We start from the raw sequence: 24594 nt of genomic DNA, 5'->3' as shown, positions 1-24594 counted from the left end.
AATGCAAAAAGTGACATTCGAGACAAATATTACTTAGCTTTAAAATTTTATGGTTACTTTCCTCTTGCTGACTTTCAAGAACCAATCTGAAGCTGAACTGTGTCAGAAAATATGAACTCATTCTTAGAAAATGACTGAAAATACTAACCTTTTGTGCTGATCCCTCTGAGGTCAGTGATCTTCATCAACATGCGAGGGAACATGTGGGGCTTGTTGGGGCGACGGCGACGAGCGTAGATCTTAAGAGCCTCTAGCAGAGGCTCTTGTAGCTTATCCACTTTTTCTGGCTCCTCGAGATCCATGCGATCTGAAAAAAAAAAAATAATTTTGAGTGTATATTTAACTTTTTTTTCTATGCATTATGTGTAAATTGTGAACATTTTTGAATATACCAAAACACTTAAAATAATAAAAGCTTAAAAACTTAGACTGATTAACTGAGTGCTCCAGGGGAGCTGTGGCTACTGTCCAGTAGCTTGCCACCATCACGTGTGGGGGTGTGTGTGTATGTGCATGTGTGAATGACTGAACGTAGTGTAAAGCGCTTTGGGGTCCTATGGACTTAATAAAGTGCTGTGCAAGTATAAGCCATTTACCATTTACCATATCTAACCCACTGACAAACTGGGTGACTGTTAAGAAATATTTTAGATTTTATTCATAAATTCCTGATTTTGTTAAAGAAATAAAATTTCAGAAGAGCCTATTCACAATGATCCTTTCTCTTTGCAGCTCACTGAATCATTTTGTGTATGTCCGTTGCAGTACCTCCACAGATGAGGCAGATGGCGCTGAGGAGACCAGTTTCAGTGTCATCCATCTCCAGGGGTAGAAGTTGGCCGGCAAAGGCAAACACCAGGTCTGTGAGTGGTCCGAACCCAGCGTTGTGCATCTGAGTTCGGTTCAAAGTCAGGCCGTCTGAGAAGGTCATAGTGTCCTGTTCAGGGGTGTAGCGTGTGCAGATTCTCAGCATCTACAAGCAATAACAAAAGTGTGAAAAACAAAAAAAACACAGGAATGTGGTAAAATATGGTGTAAGGTTATGATAGACATGCTTACTAGAACACAAAACATCTAATGAGAGAGATAAATTATGCTCATGGTAGTTATATTAGATCACAGGTGTCAAACTCCAGTCCTGGAGGGCCACTGCCCTGCAACTTTTAGATGTGCCTGTGCTGCACCACACCTGAATAGAATAATTAGCAAGGCTCTGGAGAACTGATCTACACAAGAAGGAGGTATTTAAGCCGTTTCATTCCAGTGTTTTGTATCTGTGGCACATCTAAAAACTGCAGGACAGTGGGCCTTGAGGACTGGAGTTTGACACCCCTGTATTAGATTATATGTTACCAGGGCAAACATCCTTGCAGTACCACCTACACCCACCAGATACCAGCATAATCTCAGCACAATCTCAGCCCGGGACATCCAGCTCCTTATTTTTGTCCTAAAAACTGAGTGTTGACAAAACAATATTGAGAAAAAGCGATTCCTCACCAGAATGTCCAGGCAGGCCGACTTCAGCAGAGTGATTTGGTCGGCAATAGTGAGGGTGGTGAAGCCTGGCAGGCGCTTGGCAAACTCCACAATCTTGATAATGCATTTGGTGGAGAGCTCACTGAACTTGTCCCAGAGACCCAGATCCAACTGAACACGGTGGTCCGAGCTAGAGTTCTGAACGCACATTGGCAAACACAGTTCAGTGCGTTTCATCATCCGGAAATATTCCACCCAATTTGCATAATGTGCCAAAGGTGTAACACATTTCCATTTTTCATCGATCAAATAAGGACCAAGATGAAATCCATTTACATATCGCATCAATCATTCAGACACAGTGCAAATAACCTAATGGGAACTGAATTAGTTAAGCCATGCATTAGATATGAGAATGACTTACGGTGGTGTATTTTCCCAGCTGGCAAAGTGAAGGAAATGTTTCTTGGTGAGCTTTGCTGACTTTGTTGACCAGTTCTTCAAGCTCTCCACTTAGCTCATAGCTCTCTGGTAGCACTACCTCCTCCTTCACATCCTTCTTCTTCTTGTTTCTGTCATTGCGCACCGCTACATGGAGACAAAAGATGTAAATAAAGAGCAGCTGCTAGCCAAGATTTGATAGTAATCTGCAAAAAATCCCTAAATGTTTGCAATACTCAAGATCAGTAACTGAATGATAGATCTTTAACGATTTGGGCACTAACTAGCAGAAACAATAACTGAGCAGCAACAGAAGCTGCTCTTAAAGACACTGACACCAACACCTATCTCCTGCCTATCACCCAGTCACTTCCACGTCGATCAATCTGTCCACAAACGCACATAAGCCAGTCCACTCTCTGCCTCCTCTCCCTCCTCCGCCTCCCATACTTTCCTTCCTCTCAGGATATCCAGTAATAGCAGAAGCACAATGTGATCCCGGTCTTAACACACATCCCACACAAACATTACACCCACGTACATATCCCCCCGGGCTCTGCGAAAGGGCAAGAAACTGGCACTTACAGTGTAAAACAAAGAGGGCACAAAAGTGGTGACTGTGACTCTGCAAACGGCATGAATCCTGCCGCCGTTCTCTTTGTCAAGAGTTTTAAATCATATTTTCTCCTGCGTTTGTCTTCATGAATGAAGTCAGTGTTTGCTGTCAGCCAGAGGGGTGAGGTTTTTGAAGTGAAACATTGAAGTCAGATTCATTTTGTGAAGCGATTAGTCATATGACTGGTGCAGTACCAGCCTCAACGTGATCACAGACGTTGAAGAACTCATCATCTCTGTTGCACAGTTTCCCAAAGTCCTTGCCTGAACATCAAAGCAACCTAAAGTGAATTGATGTGCTAACAACTTCGGTCAAGTGCACATTACTCCATGTTGGCAGTGAGTCTCGAGTGTATTATAAAGAGTCGGTCCAAGCTTCTATGGAGCCTGAAGCAGAATCAGTTCTCTGGGGCCACTTCTAATTAAAGCCACTGGCCACCAGTTACCACAGCATGATTAAATTTGCATCACTGCATTGCACATTAAATACAACTAGTTTCATGGTTGACTAATAAGGTGACACTGGATACCATTAAAGCACTGAAATGAAAAAAAAAACAGTGTGTTGAGATGATGCTTGTCTCTTAGAGAACAGTAATTTTTAAGACCAACTCATCTAGTGCTGAGACACAAGCAGCAGAAATTAAGAAAAAGTATGAGTAAGATGTTCCCTTAGCAATATTATTATCAAACCATGAAGCTGTTTTTTCATTATATCAAACTGTGTATATCTTGCAAAAAAAAATATATATATATATATATATATATATATATATATATATATATATATATATATATATATATATACGTATAATGTGCTTGTAAGAGACTTTGAAAGTGTGGTTGGGGATTTTTGAAGAGAGGTTCTCTTATAAACTTAAACAGTGAATAACTTTCCCTCTTTTCTATAAATCCAGATTAGATAGTCTGGGGAGCTAAAGCTAACACTGGGTGTGAGGTGGGATAAGACCAAAGTGGACTTCTACCGTGTTAAAATAACTCTGATCTCAAAAATATCACAGTGGTTTATGCAAATCCTCTTATATGAATTTGTAAACTGTTGCAGTGTTTGCTTTGGGTGGTTATTTACATAGAAGCTGATGATTATTTACACAGGAAATGCAGGTAGAAGGTGTTGTGCCACCAGTGTTCTTTATGTGTGAAACACTGAGAATAGAACAAGGAAATCGTGTCTAGTCAAAGTAAGCATCTGGAAAATAAGGAATGTGTAAAAATCAATAAAACAGCATTTAGTTAAATAGCTGTTATGTTTTGGTATTGTATACACCTTTTAAACTATTCTCAGTATGTGTTTCACACAGGCCCGACACTGGTGGTGCGCTGCCTCCAAGTTCAGTGTCTTGTGCAAATAAACTTCAGTTTCTCTGTAGCAAACCACCCAAAGCAAACATGACAATGGTGTGAAGGTTTATGAAATCTGTTAGATTTCAATTGTTTTAAGACAATAAAGTCTGCTTTGTTCAAAAATCCTGAACTATCCGTTTGCACACCCTTGGAGACCCTTTGATCGCTTGTGGATCAGTTCAGACCAGGTTTTACAACTGGCTCTTTTTGTCTCCTAAGCTGAATGAACCCACCTTCCTTGGACATGCCGACCTCAAAGCACTTCTGCAGCCTGCAGTACTGGCAGCGGTTGCGTGTGACCTTGTTAATCTGGCAGTTCTTGTCTCGGTGACAGGTGTACACCATGTTCTTTTGGATACTGCGACGGAAGAAACCCTGAAGCATCAGGAAGCAAGAGACAAAAGAGTGCGAGGGCAAGAAAAAAAGAAAAGAAAGATGACTATAGTTATCAAAGAAAGGATATGACATTTAACTTGGTGCTCTTCCTCTCTAACGTGGCATAAAAATAGTAGCTACAAAGGTGTATTAGATGAGTTGAAGTGAGACTGAGTAAACTCCTACAGGTCCTTCTCACCTTGCAGCCCTCGCAGGAACTGACCCCGTAGTGGTACCCTGAGGACTTGTCCTGGCACACAAAGCAGGGTTTGTAGACACGAGGTGGGGGAGGGGGAGATGGCGAACTGGGTACCATCTCCTCTGAGCTGGTACTCTGGGTCTCCACCGCTGTGGGAGGAAAGAGAGAAAGGCATGTAATTGGTCACTAATTGTAGTCCTGCAGCTCATCTCTGAAATACAAATACCCCATGTGCGCTTGTCAGTTCACACACCGGATTTGAATGTTTGGGTGTGTCTAACCACATGCTAAGACATTAACTTGACAGCTGACTGACACTCCTTGCCCTTCAGTTCAATTAATGTACTGTCCCATCCTTGCCGCTTAATTTAAGGCAACATTTTTTGGGGGGAGTTTTCGGAACTGCTTTTACAGGAGAAAATTCACACCACATGACAATGCTCCGGTCTAAGTATTGTCTTAACTTCACTCTCTATTACAGGGGATAAAGATAGCTCATGAGACTTGAGTCTCTGACCACGAGTGGAAGTCAACTTTCGAATCGTTAGAACAGAAGACGTAAACTCCAATCCTCGGGTTCACTTTGGAAAGTTTTCTGGTAGATATTTAGTCACCTAGAACTTAGTTTGTCTGTCGACAGGATGTGCAAACGACAGCAGGCAATAGATTTCTGCCACTTATGACCTCCTACCCCCCTCATGCTTTAAGTCTTTCAAGGCACATTTGGGTATATCATTGATTCTTCTGAACACAGCTGAATGAAGAGATAATGACTTCCTGACAGACCCAGAGTAAACTACTTTTTTTCTAGCAGTAAGCAGGCGAGGTATTGATTGACACGTAGTCTGATAGGTTTCTGAATTTGCCACTGAAGCCAAAAGTCAAAGCCTGCTTCTCTTCATTCCACACACTAACAACAATTCATGTGGACGCCTAAGAGGAACAAAACAAGCACGTGACAACATCGCAGGCTTACACAACATGGTGTATGGCTTCACTTGGAACTTCTGACATCAGTTTCTGCTCAGTACACACATTCTACGGTGCATTACACTTCATTACATTTCAAAGCAAACCTCAGATATGCTGATTTTTTTTTTGGGGGGGGGGTTAATGTGTGTGTGGTGTATATGTTCCATAGTTGCCCCTGTGAAACACAAGCCGCTGCACACACACACACGGTCAAAAAACACTTTCACCCCTGGTCACCTTCGAGCTTCTACCCCCAACTCTGAATCCCACTAACCCCTGACACATAAACCCTATTTTTCTCTTGTTTCCTGGCCCTAAATTCCTCAGTGCAGCCCTGCCAGGTTTTAACAGAGGCCTAAGCTCGTAAGGCGGCCTATAAAGGTGGTCCCATGGCTGGGCTGGAGGCCCCAGCCCGGCTGGCAAGCACTTTATTGGGACTCGGTCACCTTGGGCAGCTATTCACACCACCAGCTGTGGCTCCCAGCCCATAAAAAAAGCCAATCATAAAATGAAAAACAGAGAGGCTCTAAAATTCTAACTTTTACTGCCCTCGCCTCCCCCTACCGTCACCTTCAATGGAAAGCACATAGGGCTTGCCTAAACTTAACCTACAATTCCCTTCCTTCTTTGTCTCCTCCTCAAGGCTGAGGCAAAAACCACCAGCTTGGCTTTTTACAAGAGAAGGGAGACTTCAAAAGGAAGGGGGGGGGGGGAGAGTATAAAACAAAGAATTTGATTTTAAAAAAAGAAGAAGTAGGAAGAGGAGGTGAGGGGAGGGGGGAGGGACGAGGCTCTGTGAGGGAGGGCAGGTCTCGTTCAAGACCAAGTTTACCATCACTACCACTTTTGTATCCGCTGCTGTGACTTCTGCTGTACAGCCTCATTAATGAGATTAACAGAAATATAGAGACATTCTTAGTTTATTGCCCAATGCAAAAACATCTGGTTTTCATGTGCATTTTTATTTGACTCTAAAGAATTCATTCAAATTCCAGCTTTGAAAGTCCTACCTTGCTGGAGGCAAAATATGTTTTCTATTAGCTTTTAGGGCAATCTCGGAGCCAAATGTGCAAATCAATCTGCAACCTGAAGTTTACGCCCACTGAATGTTTCTACAGCAGTTCTCATATGTCCCTGGCCAGAATATAACAAAGCGGCGGGGTCAGCGGGAGAGCAGAAACCCTATGAACGTGCCATGAACTGCTGTTTATGCAATAATAACATCAGCAAATGAGGCTCCAGACCTAGCGCTGACAACCCCTTTAGAAAAGAAAAAAAAAAAAAAAAGGACAAACCATATGTGGCGTCAAGAAATGAACATTGACTGAGTCTGTCTTAATGATAAAAGAGCCTGGGACGGAGAAAGTCAATCCTAGGGAAAACTCAAGGCAGGAGCGATGGAGAAAATATATAAGCTTCTGTCAACACTTTGAACCTGGTTCCTGCTTGAGAACATGACTCCGCAGCCCACCTCCCAGAATGAGCCTCATTCAGCCCACTCTACCCCAGGGCGCCATAGTGAGAGGGCCCTTTCAGGCCACTACTTGGAGCCACTTTTCCTTAGTCTCTTCAGCCCAGCTCATCACTGTTTAGAAAACAAAGCCCAGTAAAATGAGAGGCCCTCCTTATCAGCGCGAAGAGGCCCGGGGTACCATTTGCATGACAATCTGTTGGCCAAAGCTGGAGAGCCGATGATGGACAGATGAGATGAGAGAAGTGGGATAGGTGGGTGGCTGCTGTTGTTAGGGGACATGAAGAGGATAAGAGGCAAGAAGAAGGAATGGGTTGGTTATCTGCAGCCACTGTTCACTTCCTGTTAGGGTAAGTATCAGTTTACTCTCTAATCCATCGATGCAATGCTCTCTATGCACAAGTGGCCAAGCTGCACTGATCAGACCTAATCCTCTAGTCCCCTTACCTAAGAAACACACACGCACAAACACACACCGACCCATCTGTCCCACTAACATTAAATGCTTCAGCCTGAGTGCGATGTGGAGTACATCACTCTTCACAACCTCATTAGATGTAAAATGTGACTGCACATGACAGAAATAACTGTTTAGCTGAAGGTGACTTCAACTAGGTCAATTACATAAAATTCTAGGTCAAGTCAACTGTGCCATTCAGCCCGCATTCAGGATAAAAGAGATTCCAAAGGCGAGGAAAGAACAGGAAGAGGTCATGTATAAAAACTTGAAACATTCTTGAGCACGAAAGCTGCCTTCTGTTCCCTCAGTTGGAAAAAAAGGGGAGTGTCTGTAATGTATGGTGAGCAAAGGCATGACTGTGCAGCTCCTGTTTTGTGTTGCAACACAACTCTTTTTTTTTCTTTTTTTCTTAGCGTCGCAGCAAATGACATTCTGGCAGTGTAGCAAGTTTTCTTTCACAATAGTCCTGCAGATTGTTTTATTTTATTTTATTCTTTCTGTTACACAAGTCTCGTCTCTGCATGTGACAGAGAATGCAAAGGCTTATTCTTAGAACATATAGTACTCGCAGATCCATTTAGAGTCATTTAAAAGTGTTTATTATTAGAGCAAACGCTGAAGCTGTCAGTGGGCTTTCTATTCAATCATTCAGTCATGCACTACTGTTTGTAGGTGTAAAGTTGATTTTTGTTATGAGGATCAGCTAAAAGGTTACAAACTGTTCAAATCTTACTGGCAGTATTGAACTCTCTCTTCATTCAGTAAGTCCAAATGAACAGTTAGACCATAAAGAGCTAAACTAAACCAGGCTTCTCTTTAAAAATGCTCTAGCAATTTATAGAAACAATAATTCATCTCTACTAACCCTTAGACCAAAGACATATTGACATTGCGTGGTTATTTTTCTAAAGGAAAAATTACTTTTTTGAGGCTTGTATTATGTTATAATGTTATGCCCTCATCAAAAACACACCGGGAATGTTGCTTTGATTCTTTCATGAATTGCTCAAGTTAACATGATCATGCTGTAAAATGGCACTATGTGCTAGGAAAGTACATAGTACTGCCCCATGAATACAAAGGTAAGGCGGTTTAAAAACAAAAATGCAGTTTAAGTGAATATGATTTTTACATTCCTGCAACTTTTATACTTGACAGTTCTTCTGAATGGAAATATTTTTAATGTTGCGTTCTAAGTGCATGAATCACTCAGGAAGATAATCCATGTCTGTTTTCCATGTTAAGCTTTAGCATCGGCCAGTTGGACCAACCAATCGAGATTCATGCAAAAAGAAAAAGGGACGCGAGATATCAACTGAGGATAACATATTAAAGGCTTGTAACAGTAAAAAACCTTACTTCAAAAGCCAGGAAAACCTCCTTTAACTGATAAAATAGCAACAAAAAGAAAAATGTTCCTTCTAGTGATGAACACTAATGCAGTAATAAAACTTTTCTATCATGTGATATAACTGTACAAAAAATGATAAAAATGTCCATCTCTTTATTCAATTTAGCCACGCTCATCAATAAATTTCTAACTTTTTAATAATACCTACTAACAAGAAAATCTCTCCTTTCTCTTTGCAACCAAATATTCATTGGAACCCAGTGCAACTGTAAGAAAGTCCCCGTGTCTACATTTATTAAAAGCCTGAAAGGCTTGCATGTTGCTCGGGGTACTGGACAGAGTGTAGCAGCAGACGGACAGCAGATTGGGGAAGAATTGTGAACAGTGAGAATCCCTGGCACATTTAAAGGTGGGGTCTTTGATGCTGCCCTTGGCTCTCCATTTTGTGACAGAGGCAGCAGCCCCGCAGGATACTGACTGAATGACCATGAGCGCACTAAAAGGTTTCCACGAAGAAGCTGGCTTTGTGAAAGAGGAAAAGAAAGTACCACACCCTAGTCAGCGGTGCCAGCGCACTTCAATCTCCCACTCTCTGCCCACATCTTCCTGCCATCACTGCAAGTCTCTCTCTGCAAGGCCCCACACAACACGCATGTTTCCTTCCTCTTTTTAATACCAGTCTTTCCGGAGGATCTTCGTCACCGCATTTGCTGTCACTTCTCTTTAATCCTTGCTGTTACACATACCTTACTGCTCTCTTACGGGTCACAAACACTTTTCAAGCTTTCAAACAGGTTTATGAAATACTAGGTTCTTGGGTGAAGCATTGGAAGAATTAAAAGTGGCAAACACCTTTTAAAAAGGATGCAAGAGGATTTGCTACGTAAGTTACTACAGGTGTTCAGTTCACTTGGTAAGGCCATAAATCACCTTCGATCGTTTCTGACTACATGCAGATATCAATATACCGTATCTACATAAGTTCTCACCTTGATTTATTTCTCACTCACGTTTTTATGCTGTTTAGACTAAAGTCAACCATTGTTTGTCTTTTTTTTCTGTGAAATATTTTCCCTTGGGGGGAAAACCACCAGAAATTTACAACATTTTGCCATAACCAGTAAAAGTCATGCAAGATAAAGAGATGTGAAAGTCCTTGACTAATGCATGAAAAACATTTTGGCTGTGCCTCATAGCTGCCTAGCCATAAAGCTGGCTCACATAGTGCTGCCAGAACACCTATGAAAACTTTCTGTTATCCACACAGAAACACCTTTACATGGCGCAGCACAGCAAAGGCAGCAGGTGGGATAGGCATGTCTCCTCGAGGCACGTTTTAAGAAGTGGAATTACCCCCGCAGGCTGTTGACCGCTTTCAAAACACCCTTTCTTCTTTACAGCACCTCATAAAGGACCTTTTGATATTTTCTTGATGGAGTCAGCCAAGCCGACATTTGGTGGCCCGCACCCGCCCACTCCCCCACCAACAACCAGCCCCACCTCTTTTCCTGTACCACACTACCCTGTCAACTTAAGAAACACAAGTTGGCTTCAAACACACAAACTGCCGGTCCCCCCGTAAAACCTCGGTGAGGAACGTTTCCTTCAAATGTCCCTGTACAAAACCCGGGGAAGGAGGCTTTAAAAGAGAAAGAAAATTCTAGGAAATACGATTTCAATCAAGGTTCTTTTTGTTTGGGGTTTTTTTCGGTTGGTGGTTTTTTATGAGTGGCACAGGCAGAAAAAAAAAAAGCAGACAGTCAAGTGCAGATCTGTGGAAACAAATCTGTCTCACATGTCCCTGCGGTGAGCTCCAACTGACTCTTCATCTGCCCACCAGAAGACAGGGGGGAACACGTCTCACCTCCTGTGACTGGAGAGTGAACCCGAACCTGGCAGCCCCGCACTGGCCTATGCCATTGATCATGTCAGGAAGACAGAATAACTGGCGGCCAGGCAAGGAAGCGGACGGGGAGCGCAGGCATGCAGACAGTTGAGGTGAGGAGAGAAAAGGAGAGAGAGCAGTCATCGAGGGAAACCCTGTCTCTTTGATCCTTGTTTTTTTTTTTCTCGTCCTCGCAGACTTCCTCCCACCATCTGCAGCCTGGCTCTCACCTGTCTGTCTCTGGCAAGGCCACTCGCGCTCGTTCAATTGCTATTGCTTCCTCCCCGCAACAATAGAAACCTTCAAAAGTAGAAGTAGCCCAGCCGTGCCTGCAGCCCTCGCTCTGTCAGAGGAAGCGAGGGGGAAAGAGGATAATGTAAACAACAACAGTAGTATTCACTCCAGCATTTTTTTTTTTTTTTTGGGAAGTGGTCAAAAGCGTGGAAAGACAAAGCCTGATATTAGAGTGAGCATTCTCACCCGCACACAGCAGTGAACGAGTCCTTCCCACAAATGCAGATGCTCAGAGGAAATTATTTACCCCCTCCTTCATTCATAAATCTATAATAAACAATACACAGATAGACAGCAAAGCTCATCTCTGAGTGATTTATGATCTGCATATACATTGTGATTTGTTTCTTTTTCCTGGCAACAGAAGCAGTCCCCTAAACTGGCACGAACACCCTGGACTCATATCAGATGTAGAAGTCGCTGAGAAACTTCTGCTTTGAGTGGCCCAGTGGAGCAATGATGCATACGAGAGTTTTTCACTCTTGCTTGGCAACCAACCGCCAACCAGTTGCCCAACTTTGTGCCTGGGCGGAGACTTCAAAAACTCTGATGAGAGTGTCTAAATTTAAGCCATTCTGTGATTCATTTCCTCCTCCAAGATGTCGCAACAGGAAGTTAAGTGGGTAATTGGCATGTGGAATAGAAAAAAAAAGAAAGTTGAACGTGTGCTCTTTTTGCTTATGATTCACTGCTCTAACATGTATGAGTACAACGCTGACTGAGACAATACAAACCGTTCTGTTGAGACAAAAGAGGAATCTGCTTTCTTTCTGGTTTATTGTCTAACTGTTTAATTCAGGGCTGATCGCAGGGCATTTACAGTAAACTCTCAATCAGCTACAGGTCATGCTAAAGAGGAAATATATTATCAGCTTGTTTGAAACCACTGAGGAGCATGTGCTTTTTCCCCCCATCTGCCTGCTCATGGGAGTGTGTCATGTGTGTGAGTGATAATGCCCCTCTTGTCTCTGCTTCAGAGAAATAATTTTCCACAGCGGCTCAATGAATCAATGTGTGTGTTAACATTGGTTTTATTACTTCAGAATTGTTATAAATTATAAATTAACACTTATATTCACAGGCATTAAAAAAAAAGAAACAAAACAGCCAAAGCTGATGAAATTCAAACTTTTTGTAGTGGAAGCTAACTATCACAACTGTCTAATCTTATTTAAACACAACAGTGTTTAAATGAAGTGTTCAATAGTAGTTACATATTAACAAGACATACTTTATTTTTTTATTTTAACAATTCCTAGCAATACATTTTTGTAGCATTTAGCAGCAGATATTGGTTCGACCAGTCGCAGTCTCCATCTAAGAAGATGTTTAACTGGGTTGTAGTTTGAATGAATATATGGACATAGTAAAATTTAGAATGTGTGGAAAGAGTTGTGGTTGAGAAAGGTTCTGCGAAAGAGCACACATTGAATCATGCTTATGCTAAAGTCAAACATGCAAGCAAGCCAGCTTGCATGATCTATGAGCCAGCTCTTGCCAGTGAACGGTGTATCTCAGCTGTGGTTGTCTGGGAATAGATTTACATGCCTCCTTGTTAGAGTAGTTTAAAAAGTCATGCAGCCAGTCATGCAGCCTGCAGGCCAATCTATGAGGTAAGACAGGAAATAGTTCTTGAGTTACTGCCCTGTTGTGTAGATGCAACTACCTAATAAAGACATTGTTAGGCTGTGAGACAACATTCGGCCATATTAGCATTTAAATAGTTTATCTGGTGAGTTTATGGTACATAACAGAAAAGGTGATCGAGAAAACAGAATCTGTAAGCAATGTGAGAATAAAACGACAGCCAAACTTGCAACCCAAAACAAAAATCTCAATTTGCGTTTGAAAATTTTTAGAAACTAGTTCACAGTTTGGCAGGAGTCTGGACTGGATTTGATGCTTACGACAACATTGACATTGTGAAATCAATCCTATTTGTTACTGATTTACAAATGTGTAAATTTGTAATAGGTGTAAATAACCTTAACAGTTGGAATTCAACTAATTTATTAAGTGCATTTTCAAATTTGAAATTTAACTAATGTGTCTCAATGGGATACAGAGGTTAACTTGTTAATTTCTACCCAAAAACACAGATTAAAAAATCTACTCAAATACAAAGCCTGTATATTCATTAAATCAAACATGATTTAATGAATAAAATAGGTGGAATATACAGGCTTTGTATTTGAGTAGATTTTTGAATCTGTGTTTTTGGGTAGAAATTAACAAGTTAACCTCTGTATCCCATATATATATATATATATATATATATATATATATATATATATATATATATATATATATATATATATATATATATATATATATATATAAATAAATAAAAAATAAAAAACTGAGAATTTTAACCACTAACCAGATGTACACAAGGTTCCCTACATGGTATCACATTTTCCTGTTTCCTAATTCAACTTGATTATTCACAGTGACCATATCTCATAGCACAAACAAAGAGAAACACTTAAAGATGCACATGATGGCATCCGTGAAATTCTCTGGTGCCATTCATCTTATCCCAAACTAGCAGCTACAAGCGTACAATTACAAGCATGTCGGTTTGTGCACACCTGTTCCCCCTCACAGCCAAAGTATACTGGCAAAGGCACGCTCACGCCGAAACGAACACATAAACACACAAACAAATCATCTAATGCTGGCATATACAAATGAACTAATGCACCATTACCACGAGGATGTTCATGGCAGTTGCTCATACACACACTGGCAGAATTTGACTAATGTTTGAGGAAAAACAACTCCAACGGGCCTTCTCTATCCCTCCCCATCACTCTCCACCTCTGAGCTCAGATAATAGCTGTCCAACACCAGTCGTTCACCACTCCCTGCCCTGTGCCGTCGGCTGTCGGCTGCGTAAATACAACCCATTCACACATACACAGAGGCAGGACAGTCAATCTCTCCTGGGTTTCCAGTCCCAGCCTACATTTTTTCATAACACTGAACCCCTTAGCAACATTTGAGCCTGGCTGTCAGTCAATAACATGTTGGTGACAGAACCGTTCCCCTCACATTTATCACGAGTGCTTAAATGTATGTGCTATAAACAAACCTCGCACATGCTCACATATGCAACTCTCAGGTGCTTGTTCTAATAAAGCCCACACACATACACAGACAGTTTGAAAATCGCCCTCGCCTTTGTTCATAGGAAAAACGTGCTTGGCAGCCAGAGAGCTGTTCTCAGTAAACAGCTACAATGGCAGCAGCCAGACATGGGTGTAGGAGTGGGCTGCCACAATAACTTGAACCAACAAAACATTGTGAAAGAACTCCCAAAAGTTCACATTTTTACTCCAAACTCAAACATTTGGCCTCCACAAAGCATCAGCTGAGAAGAATTCCTCATAATGTTACGGAATCAAGAAGTTGGTGAAACACACTCTTTCACGGGGGAAAAGAACTCACCACAAACTTCAAGAAAACACAAGCAACCAGTCCACAATTTATCATCCATACTTTGATTGATTGGTTTTATTTACAGCAGTGTGACTGACGCTGCAGAGAGGGCTATAAACTGCTTTTAGTGCAGAGCTGGATTCCAGCACCGACTTGAAGAATCCAGCCCTGGCACATTGTCTGTCTCTGCATTCGACATGCAGTCTGGGTGCCCACAGTCCCCCCAGCAGACCTGTAAACACCACCATAAGTTAACGTGTGGGATTTTGAAAACAGACACAATCCGTCTTGTTTATGCATAAGCAAAGCCTCACATGAAAATGAGATCAAGAAAAAAAAAAAAAACTTTAAGCAACTGCAAGGATTGAGACTGTTTATTTATAGGCTGCTCTGACCATTAATGGACTCGGCTATTACTGTGGGGTGAGACAGATCTGCGAACGGGAATGTGTGACAGTGCCACTCAAGTCAATCTGAAAAAGGTCCTGAACTACGAAAATATTTTCCAGACTACAACAAACAATCCATCCATTCAACCATTACCTAAAGCCACTTATCCCTACAGGGTCGTGGGGGGGCTGGTGCCTATTTCCGGCTGTCATTGGGCGAGAGACGGGGAACTGGACAGGTCGCCAATACATCGCAGGGCAACATAGACACACACACTCACACCTGAGGATAATTAAGAGAGACCATTCAACCTAACAGTCATGATTTTGGACTGCGGGAGGAAGCCGGAGTACCTAGGGAGAGTAGAAGCATGCACAGGGAGAACATGCAGAAAAACCTCAGGCAGGGATTTGAACCCAGGACCTTCTTGCTGCAAGGTAACAGTGCCTCACTTTGCACCCTATTGCAATAACATGATTAATATGCATATTGGTTACCTTTGAGAAGTCTCAGAAACAAGGTAATAACCAAACCTTCCAAGAGAATGTACATAGAGATTGCTATTTTTAGCAAAGCTAACAAAGAAAAAGAATTAACAGGAGGTGCTGTACGCAATTTATAGCAATTTTACCTTCTATCTCTCTCTGTCTCACACAGAGTGTAACATTGGCTCTACTCCTATAAATGATAAATGATCACACACAGCTGAAAGGTCCACAAAATAGTTGCTGTACTTTCATCTTCTAATATCAGAGTTTCTGAAGGGCAGCCAGAATCAGCAGACCAAAGCAGTTACAGAAAAATGAAGATCAAAGTCATCCACAAAACTGTGATCTGTTCATCTCTATTTATAATGTTGCTGCTTGAGTAAACTTTAAAAATACAAAGAAAAAAAGAGATTTTTTTACTCCTAATGGACTGCTTCCTTGAAATCCCTTTTTAGTGTAACAAGCCTTATTACTTGTATCTGTCCGTTACAGATCAGAGACCTCCGACCAGCTAAATTAATCCCAACTTCAACACCATGTTTTGTTAACTCTTCAAAGGATTAACAATATTTATGTATATGTGCATAAATATAGTTGCAATTCCTTGACAGAATTGAAATTGTATTACTTTGCATTTCCCACTTTTTCTTACTCAAGCACACACACATCCTCTCACACAAGATAGTGCTATCTATATACCCAGCTCCTCCCCCTCCCCGCAGGCTTCCTAATCTTTTAATTGAATCTTTTGTAATTATAATGAAATAACTGCAGACTTCTATCGGAGAGAAAATTATCAGGCCAGAATGTGCCAGCGGTCACAGGCAACTCCTATTTCTTCGGCCACTGATGCTGAGATGTACAACCTTGTTTTAATTAGCTCCTCAGATCACCTCCAAACAGCACATTGGGGAGGAGAGGGCGGGAACAAAGAGAGTGTGTGTGTGACTGTGGAAGTGTGTTAGAGACATTACTACTCAGGCTCATGAGAGTATCAAAATTAATATCCAAACTGTGTTGGGGAGACATCGAGCTACGGGCGTGTCGATGAGAAAAACACACTTTCCCTTTTTCTGACCCCTCGCAACTGCTAAGCGTAATTGCCTCATTCTTCTAGCAAATGAAAATTGACAGTGAAGGGGTTGGTGTGCATAGGCTCTCTCAAATGGCTTGCCTAGAAGTTGACTAATTCAGTTCTCATTGACATATGACTAAATCAGTGTCCATTATCCCTATGTGTGGGGCAGCTCAGATGTAGTACCAGCTCTGTGGCATAAGGCACTTAAGAGCATTACATAGGCCGGGCTGGTTGAAAGGGTCCACTTTTCAGCGAGCCACACATGCGGCAACCCTGACACTGGCCAGGCCGTAGCCCCTGACTAACCCCTGACATTGAGGTCTCCCTACTTGAGGACAAAAACAGGAAAACCTACCACGCACTTTTAAGTCAGCCGATTGTCCCTGGCTAACAGCCAGCGGCAGTGACACTTATCAGCACTGCAGATTTACTGCCGGGGCTTACACTCATCTGCTGGAAGATTTAGTGGCACAAACATTTTTAATGCATTTTGTTATAGAATATTACAATTTCTATTTATTTTTGCCTCGCTAGAGATTAAAACTATTTTTACTCAAGAAAAAACAGCTTGATTCATTTTCAAGCATCACGGCAGAGTCAAATGACTTCTCAGAAAAAAGAAAGAAAAAAAAAACAGCGCTTAATTTGGTATGCAGGGATCATGCCTCTGTGAGTATGGCATAAGGACCCGGGCAGGTCCCTCTGTTGTGCTGCAGCTGGCTGAACTTAATGAGATATCAGACTCAAACATCAATTCATCAGCCTCATTGATGAGGACAATGAGGAGCAACCGCTTCAGCAAAGAGAGGCATTATGGCTTGTTGTGTGGTGATAGGGCAGCCTTGTTTACAAAGGTTACTGAGCACAGAGGGTTTTGAAACAGTACACCAAACCAGCCTCCACTTGCTCTGCTCTGCTAGACTTGGCTCTCCTACCCTTGGGGTAGCTTCCTGGCACTTCTTGCATCTTCGATTCGGGGGAACAAAGAATGAAAACCGAAATATAAAAAGTACGTTTCTGTCGTCCGAAGTGCCAATATTCTTTTAAATGCGTCCAAGTGTGAGAATACATCAAAAGGAGAGGCCTGATTAAATAAACAAAACTCATCTTGTTATGATCTGGGATTTGCTTGGCTGTAGCAGAGCAGGCTGGGGCTGGCTTGAGTCCCCTCTGGCCTCAGCCTCCGCTGACAGGGCATCTGTCTTCATTAAAGCTCAGCCAGTGTGCATGACGGCCACTGAAATGCTGGTGTCTTCACGATTAATGAAGACAGATGACTCCCCCCACCGAGACGCAGTAACAAGGAACAAAAAGCATAAGGATAAGCTCGCAGAAGAAAGCAAGAAAGAAAAAATGAAGAAAAGAACGGTCCCCCATCACCTCCAGCTTTGCGTACATTCTTGAATGCTTTCCACTCCGCATATCATAACTGGCTTGGCTCTGTCCAGTTTTTTCCCCCCACTTACACCTATTGTGTTTTTTCCAACTATCACACACTCACATGGCAGTAGTAGCCACACCGAAGGTTGTAGAAAAATGGACCCCAGTTGGCTTACGTGACAGAGGCTTTTCTTAAGTCCGACAGAGCAACAACAGGGAGATAGAGAGAGTGGAGAGAGCTGGCCCCTTTGCTTTGTCAGGACTTTGTATGTGCTCCTATTTCTTCATTAATTTATTCCCTAAATAATTCATCGGCTTATTAATTCGAGGCTGTTTGGCTTTCCATAAGCGTAAACCAAATCCCTGACCCATGAAGGTTACAGGAGGCACATCAAAACTCCCAAAGACAGTATTGCTTTAGAAAACTGACATGAGCCACGGAAGGGAATAGATTTTAAGAGGAATTTGCTTCCTCTCACTCTATTTTGACAAGGCAAGTTCAAACCTCAAGTGGCTCTTATTGTGACTGGAACTTGACTCTCATGAGGTCACCAAAGTAAACAAACACAGCTAACTCTTTTAATGTAGGATCCCTGTGGAAAGTTTCTGTTTTAATCTCTTAGCAGCCAAAGCTGGCTGCTAAGAGAGAAAAGGAAAGAAGAGACTGTCTGTCCCAGTCTTTTCCTGTCCTGCTCTGCAGCCCCCTGACAGCAGCCCCCGCAGTCGAGCCCTGAGGGGTAAACAAGACACCAACAAGAAGGAGTGTGTTTGTGTCTGTGTGTATGTGTGAGGGAGAGAGAGCAAGAGAGAGAACTAGAAAGAATGGAGTGTGTCACACATGAAGCCAAGCTGGAAGCCACTTACACCGAACACTGGCACTGCCCGTCCAGGCGAAGGGGTCCAAAGCCGGGAAGAAGGGGCTCGCCTTCCGCAGCATGCACGCACCGCGGCTGGTGACATCATAGAGCTGACGGGGGCCCATTCCCAGGGCTTCCATGCAGTCAAACATGTTTACCCCCCCCCCCCAACCAGCAGCACAAATCACTACGAGGCTCAGTCCTGCCCGCCTGCCCTACCGCTACAGTCCTGCTTCCACTGCTCACGTCACTCACCGAGGCAGTGACAACAACACAGCCTGCCGCAGCTATCTGGACCCGCTTCCCTCCCCTTTCAACTTCTCCCTTGCTGTCACTCTCTGTCCCTGCAGATGCCGAGCTTTCCCCCCCACTTTTTTTCCGTCCCGGCTGGAATGCAGATCTGGTTCCTTAGGGCTGATCTCTGCCTCTCTGCTTTCCCCCCCTCCCCTGCTCAGTGCGCTGTAACAGACCTAAATAACAGCCTCTCAGAGTTCTCGCTGAGCCCCAGACACGACGGAGTGAACCAACTGCCTAGGCATGACGCTCTGAGAGGGGGTGGAGAGAGTCAGAGAGAATGCCAGAGGAGGCGGGGAGCAGAGGAACCAAAAGGAGGGGAGGGAGGAGTGATGGGTGCTGTCCGGCAGCGGAGCTTGCACGAGAGGAGTAACCGATCTGCTCAAAGGGCAAAACTTTATTCCCATGCCTGTGCTGCGTTCGTGCTTGATGCAAAAACAAACACCCCTTTTTCGCAAGCATCTTCAATTCAGATTTGCTCCACACAGCACCTCCCCCAGTTTTTGGCAGTAAATATGAGCCCCTTTTCTCTTCCCCCTCCCCTTACCGAGCCCCCCCCCCCCCCCCCAACCCCCCCTCCCCGTCTCTAATCATAACCACATTAAAGCCCCAGCCACAGGCCTGGTGTGTATGTGCTTGTCAAAGAGAGAGTCCGAGACATAGAAAGAGACACAGAGGAAGAACATTGTGATGTGGCTGAACCCAGAAACCAGATGCCAGGGGGAAACAAGAGGGGGGGAGAGAATCTCTCCCTCCTCTCTGTCTGCTCCAGGGAACAGAGGACGGGGCAGTGCTTTCTGCCTTTCCCCTCAGGAAGTACTTTTACAGTGATGAATGAGGGCTGCCTTGCTCAATCCCAGCAGTGCATTCACAGACAAATACCTCCAATATACAAACACACCATGTGCTAGACACACTCCTCGCAGGCTCACTTGACCTCATTTGTGATTTATACCCGCCGAAGCTGATGCAAGGATGTGGACAGCACAGGACATGACGTTTGACGCGTAAACGGAGGCCCTCCCGTCATTCGTGTTTCTGCCCCAAAGAGCTTGCCATCTTCTTTCACGCTCACTGTTCAAGAGTATTGATGAAAGAAATTCAATTTCAAAAAGCAGCAGCACCCTCACAGCAATAGTAAATCAGGGGAAGGGAAATCAATAGGCAGTCCACGGTCAATAAAAAAGCCAGTCGCTGGTCCTAACTGTTGCTCAGGAGACTGATAGACTCTGGCTGGGCTAGAGCAAACATCCTGATACAATGGGAGATATATGATAATGGAATAGGCTGACTCTGTGAGCTCTTCACATTCATCTCCACCCCTGTCAAACCGGTACAAGTGGTACAACCCAGAAGGCAAAAAAGACACCATTTCCTGTCAATCTGTGCTGCGGGCTACACTCTCCATAAACACACTGTGCCCTCACTCCTTACCCCCCTCCTTTCTCTCTCTCACTTTCTTTCTCTTTCAGTCTAACACTTCACTCGTTCCCTGTCTGATGAAAGTAACCATGCTTTTTTTTTTTTTCATTTCTGGCCAGTTTGATCGATTTTCATTACGGTGTTTGTTGACTCAAAAGCGACTGCTCCGGCTCTGAGACTTCTGGTTTGTTTTCTTAAGTCGCCGCATACAGAAAGTCAGACTCAAATGCAGGCTGCACACTTATCACACAGACAGGCGCACATTTAAAGAGCTCTTTTGTTCTGTCTGACAGTAAACAGCATCAGCAGTTTTTATGCGTTTCTTCGTACAGCTGTCAGGTCATAAAAGCAGGCTTTATGACGACAAGAGCAAAAGCGTTTAGGTTAGATGACAAACTGCTTCCATCAGTGATGTTGCAGCTTTTTTTTTTCTTCTATTTTCATTCCTGCCACTTAGCTTTAAGTCCCTTCATTGATTGAGATGCTAAACGTTTGCCAGATTTTTTAAATAAATGTGTATGATGTGCATTTCTGCTTTTAAAAGTTGTCTTAGTCACAGCTGAGTTGAAAACATGAAAATTAGTTTGGAGTTCATTTTGTTTTCTGTCAGCCATGTGTATTTTGGTGACTGTATTACTGATCTAATTTATTAATTTGGAAGATAAATGCAACCTTTTTCTTTTCTGGGATGTCTAACTCATGAGGGTTGTGATTAGAAGTGTTAATATTGCAATAAACTCTGATTATCTTAGATCCTAGAAATGCACATTTTGGTTGGGTTTGTGATTCTTACTGCTGAAGTTTATTTGGGGTTTTTGTCAGCAATAGTTCCATGAAAGCATTAGGAAGTATCAGTATTGATAGCTCTGATTTCATATTATGTGCTGTCTAGTTGTTCAGTGTTACTACTTATAAATGGGGTAATGAACATAATATTTATTTTAAAATGGATAAGTTTTATTTTTAAGCAGTATTTGTTTTTGTTGGGCGCTGATATTATTCTCTTTAAATGTTTTCAATCATCACTTTGATTGTTATCGCTATATCACAAAATGCTGTGAGAAACTTTCAAGTCCATATTGCTCGTCCCCTTTTGTCAACCAACTTACACAATTATTAAATATGCATTCTTTTCTCATCCTTCGTCTCCTTTCTGCCTCGCTTTTTTCTTGCCCAGCAGCCAATTTCATCCAGGAATCTGGGAACCAAAAACTGGATAATCCCAGGTGCTCAAAACGTTCTATGTAGTGGATTTTTGGACTGGCGAGCTGCAACACTATCCCTTTTTATCATGCACTCACACTAGAGACTCCTCTGTTTGTGTTTTTTTTTTTTTTTAGATTTATGCAGCCTTGTCGATTTCTGTGTTTTTTAACATTTATTTTGACGGTCTTTGAGGCGGTAACCAAGACCACTAGCCCCACAGGTTTCCGTCTTATTGGCAACCAGCTACGAGCGGTGCAAGTCTTTCAGGGCTTTGGAGAGTTTGCAGAGCGAGTTTAGACATCTAATCTACACATACTCCATACTGCTGCTGACCCAGGTTGTTCCCTGCTTCCCCCTCCCTCCCCCTCCTTCCTCCTCTTCCTTCCCCAGCCAGAGAGGTTGAACTCCAGAAGAAACCCCCACAGGGCCACTAACTTTCCCCCCAAACTTATCCTGCCCTCCCTCTTTCTCTCCCCAAATCTGGCTCACAAGTCTCTCCATCTCTTTTTCCTTTAATTCTTCGTTTTTTTTCTCTCTCTCCCCTTCTGTTTCTGCGAATGCTCTCCATTTCATCAAGTTCCCCACGGCCATTTTTTCCTGACTGCGTGATTTGTTTTAGTTGACAAAGTTCTCTGTATTCATTTCTGGTTTTTGGAAATATCTCATTTTCACCAACTGCCAAATTGCTGGTCATTTTGTGTTGGCTCCTACCCTCGAATGAGTTTAATATGAGAAATTTAACGAAGAAAGCACCTAAAATCTTTTTGAGCAGAAACAGCATTTTTTTATATACATATATAGTTTCACAGAAAGAACAGCTGGACAAAGTCTGCATTTAGCTGCACGTGAGCAGCAGCCCAGGAAAATCAGGTTTACTACTGTCTGACACTCTGATGCCAATTACAGATAAGACATATACAACACATTGTTGCCACTTCCTCTGTATACAGCCATTCAGCTTTCAGCCAAACCGTAAAAAACTCAGTTTTGTGTGAGGTAATAAAGACGAGCCCCCACTTTAAAGCAGCATAGCGACTTTGAAAGAGGAATGTAGGGATCTTTATTTTTTTTAATTTGGCAAGTGTCCAGTGTGTGGACTTGCAGAAGCAGATTGCTGGAGATGATGGGCTCAATTCCAACACAGTCAGATTGATAATATGCAAGAACCAGATTGCATTGACATTTATGAAAAGCCATATGCTTTGTCTTTTTTACTAAACAGAAAAAATGTATGCCTAAACATAAAATGCAGCTGAGAAAGTAGGTGCTGAACTTACAAATACTTTTCTTCCAATGAAGATATTGACATAAAATTATCAACTAATGTGGGTAATGACTGCACATACAAATGCATAGAAGTGAAAATAAAGAGCTTAAAAAGCCAAGAAACACACTAAAACATGAACACATATAGAAAGAAATCCCTCTCCTTAACAGGACAAATTAATATGAGCTGATTCTGTCCTTTTTTTAATGACCTACAAAAAGACTTCACACAAGAGGCATGTCATGATGGATAAAAGAGGACTCTCTCAAACCTTTACAACCTTATTTTAGCCAACCAAGCTCATGCTATTGGTTAAATATATAATAATCTACCAGATGTTACAGTGAGCACGGCTGTGAATATAATGCAAAAGAGAAAAGACAGTAATTTTACCGTAAACAAGCCACCATGGTGCTCTCAATGAAAGAATTTTTACAAGGGAATAAAAAAATATTAGAATAGTTTCTGAAGAGTCAGACGAGCTCCAGAAAGACACTGAATTGGAAAATGCAGTTAAAAAAAAATCTTAAAGTAGTGTGCACAACAACCAGATTCTCTATGCCTGCTCACTGCACAACACTCCAATGATGAGGAAAAAGCTTTTGAAGCTTGTCGAAATGTGGAGAAATGCAATCTGGTGAGATGAGACAAAAGTTTCACTCTCTGAATGTCATTCCACATGGCATGTTTTGAACAGAAATGCCTTTGGACATTGCACTAAAAACCTTCCAACAGTGAAGTTTGGAGTTGACAAGATGATTAAAATATAATGGAACTACTTTCCAGGAAATGGCACAGCCTGACGTTTTATAATTTAAGAATGAATGAAGAGAAGAAATAAAGATGCAAGAATGTCCCAGTCAATCACCTGATAAAAGTCCAGTTGTAAATCTATGCAAGCAACTAGTTTCTTCATACAGGAGATAATCTGAATCCAACAAAGGCCTTTACTTAAATATTAAATAAATTTCAGTAAGTGTCTCTAGTATCCATTGACCAAGGGTGGATGAATGACGTCTATACATGTTGAATATGTTGGGTTGCTACCAACATCTGCATGACTTTAAAATCAATAAATATATTACTAATATATTTACTGAGATAAACACTGGCATTTTTGATAAAGTACTTATTTCCTTTTACTTTTTTTGTCCACAACATTCAAAAAACATAAAAGTGCACTATTGCTGTTTCGCAATGATGATATTGATTATGCTAAAACCAAATTGTTCTGACTATTTTCTTCCTTTTCTACCATCGGGACATCCCCACTAGTCTCTCTCCCCTTTGTAATCTTAATCACTTAGATTTAAATCAACTATTAAGGACAGTGAAAGTTCATTCAAATTGCCAAATAAATTATTGAAAAGGAGGATTTTAAAGCATGGATCCCAGAACCATTAAACACACCATATATTCCATCTAATCAGTGCTTTTTGATTGCAACATATACACACGTTGAGAGTGCAGCGATGATGACGAGTGAGTATGTTGTGCAGCTTTAATGTAGTCCAAGTGTTCTTTTTGTTCTTTTTTGTTTTTGCTTAATGTATAGCCTTCACATCTACACATAGCAAAACCCCGCATCCAGTCATCAGTATCATCCTCATCTATCTGTATAGAAAGTGTTGCACTGCTGATAAAGAAAGAGAGAGAGAGAGAGAGAGAGAGAGAGAGAGAGAGAGAGAGAGAGAGAGAGAGCTCTAGTCTCATAAGCTGCCATGTTTGCCTCAGTTCACATGCTGATCCCACCACAACGCTACTTTTCAGACAGCTATCAGCCTTGGCCATCTTTCAGAGAAGTATTTTCCACTTTTTCTCTGCCTCTATCTGCCTTGTTATGACCTTATGCTGCCCATGTTTT

General features: G+C 42.2%; 1 protein-coding gene across 3 annotated transcripts in view; it reads right to left on the bottom strand.

Annotated features, from left to right (window-relative positions):
- LOC102236110 (retinoic acid receptor gamma-A) overlaps positions 1-24594 on the bottom strand; it is a 56945-nt gene that overhangs the window by 5136 nt on the left and 27215 nt on the right. For 2 of the 3 annotated variants that reach the window (XM_023332238.1, XM_023332235.1), the window contains exons 3-8: positions 4475-4623; positions 4134-4275; positions 1904-2067; positions 1501-1677; positions 769-973; positions 149-307 (exon numbers count right to left, since the gene is read on the bottom strand). In XM_023332238.1, coding sequence (XP_023188006.1) covers positions 149-307; positions 769-973; positions 1501-1677; positions 1904-2067; positions 4134-4275; positions 4475-4623 — 996 coding nt within the window. Of the gene's footprint in view, positions 1-148; positions 308-768; positions 974-1500; positions 1678-1903; positions 2068-4133; positions 4276-4474; positions 4624-18548; positions 19084-24594 lie in introns of those variants that run through there. The other variant, XM_014474161.2, reaches the window with a different exon arrangement.

Source organism: Xiphophorus maculatus, chromosome 1 (genome assembly GCF_002775205.1).
Source record: "Xiphophorus maculatus strain JP 163 A chromosome 1, X_maculatus-5.0-male, whole genome shotgun sequence".
In the NCBI taxonomy this organism is placed as follows: domain Eukaryota; kingdom Metazoa; phylum Chordata; class Actinopteri; order Cyprinodontiformes; family Poeciliidae; genus Xiphophorus; species Xiphophorus maculatus.
Note: the sequence above shows the minus strand (reverse complement) of the source record. Positions and strands in the feature narration are given on the sequence as shown.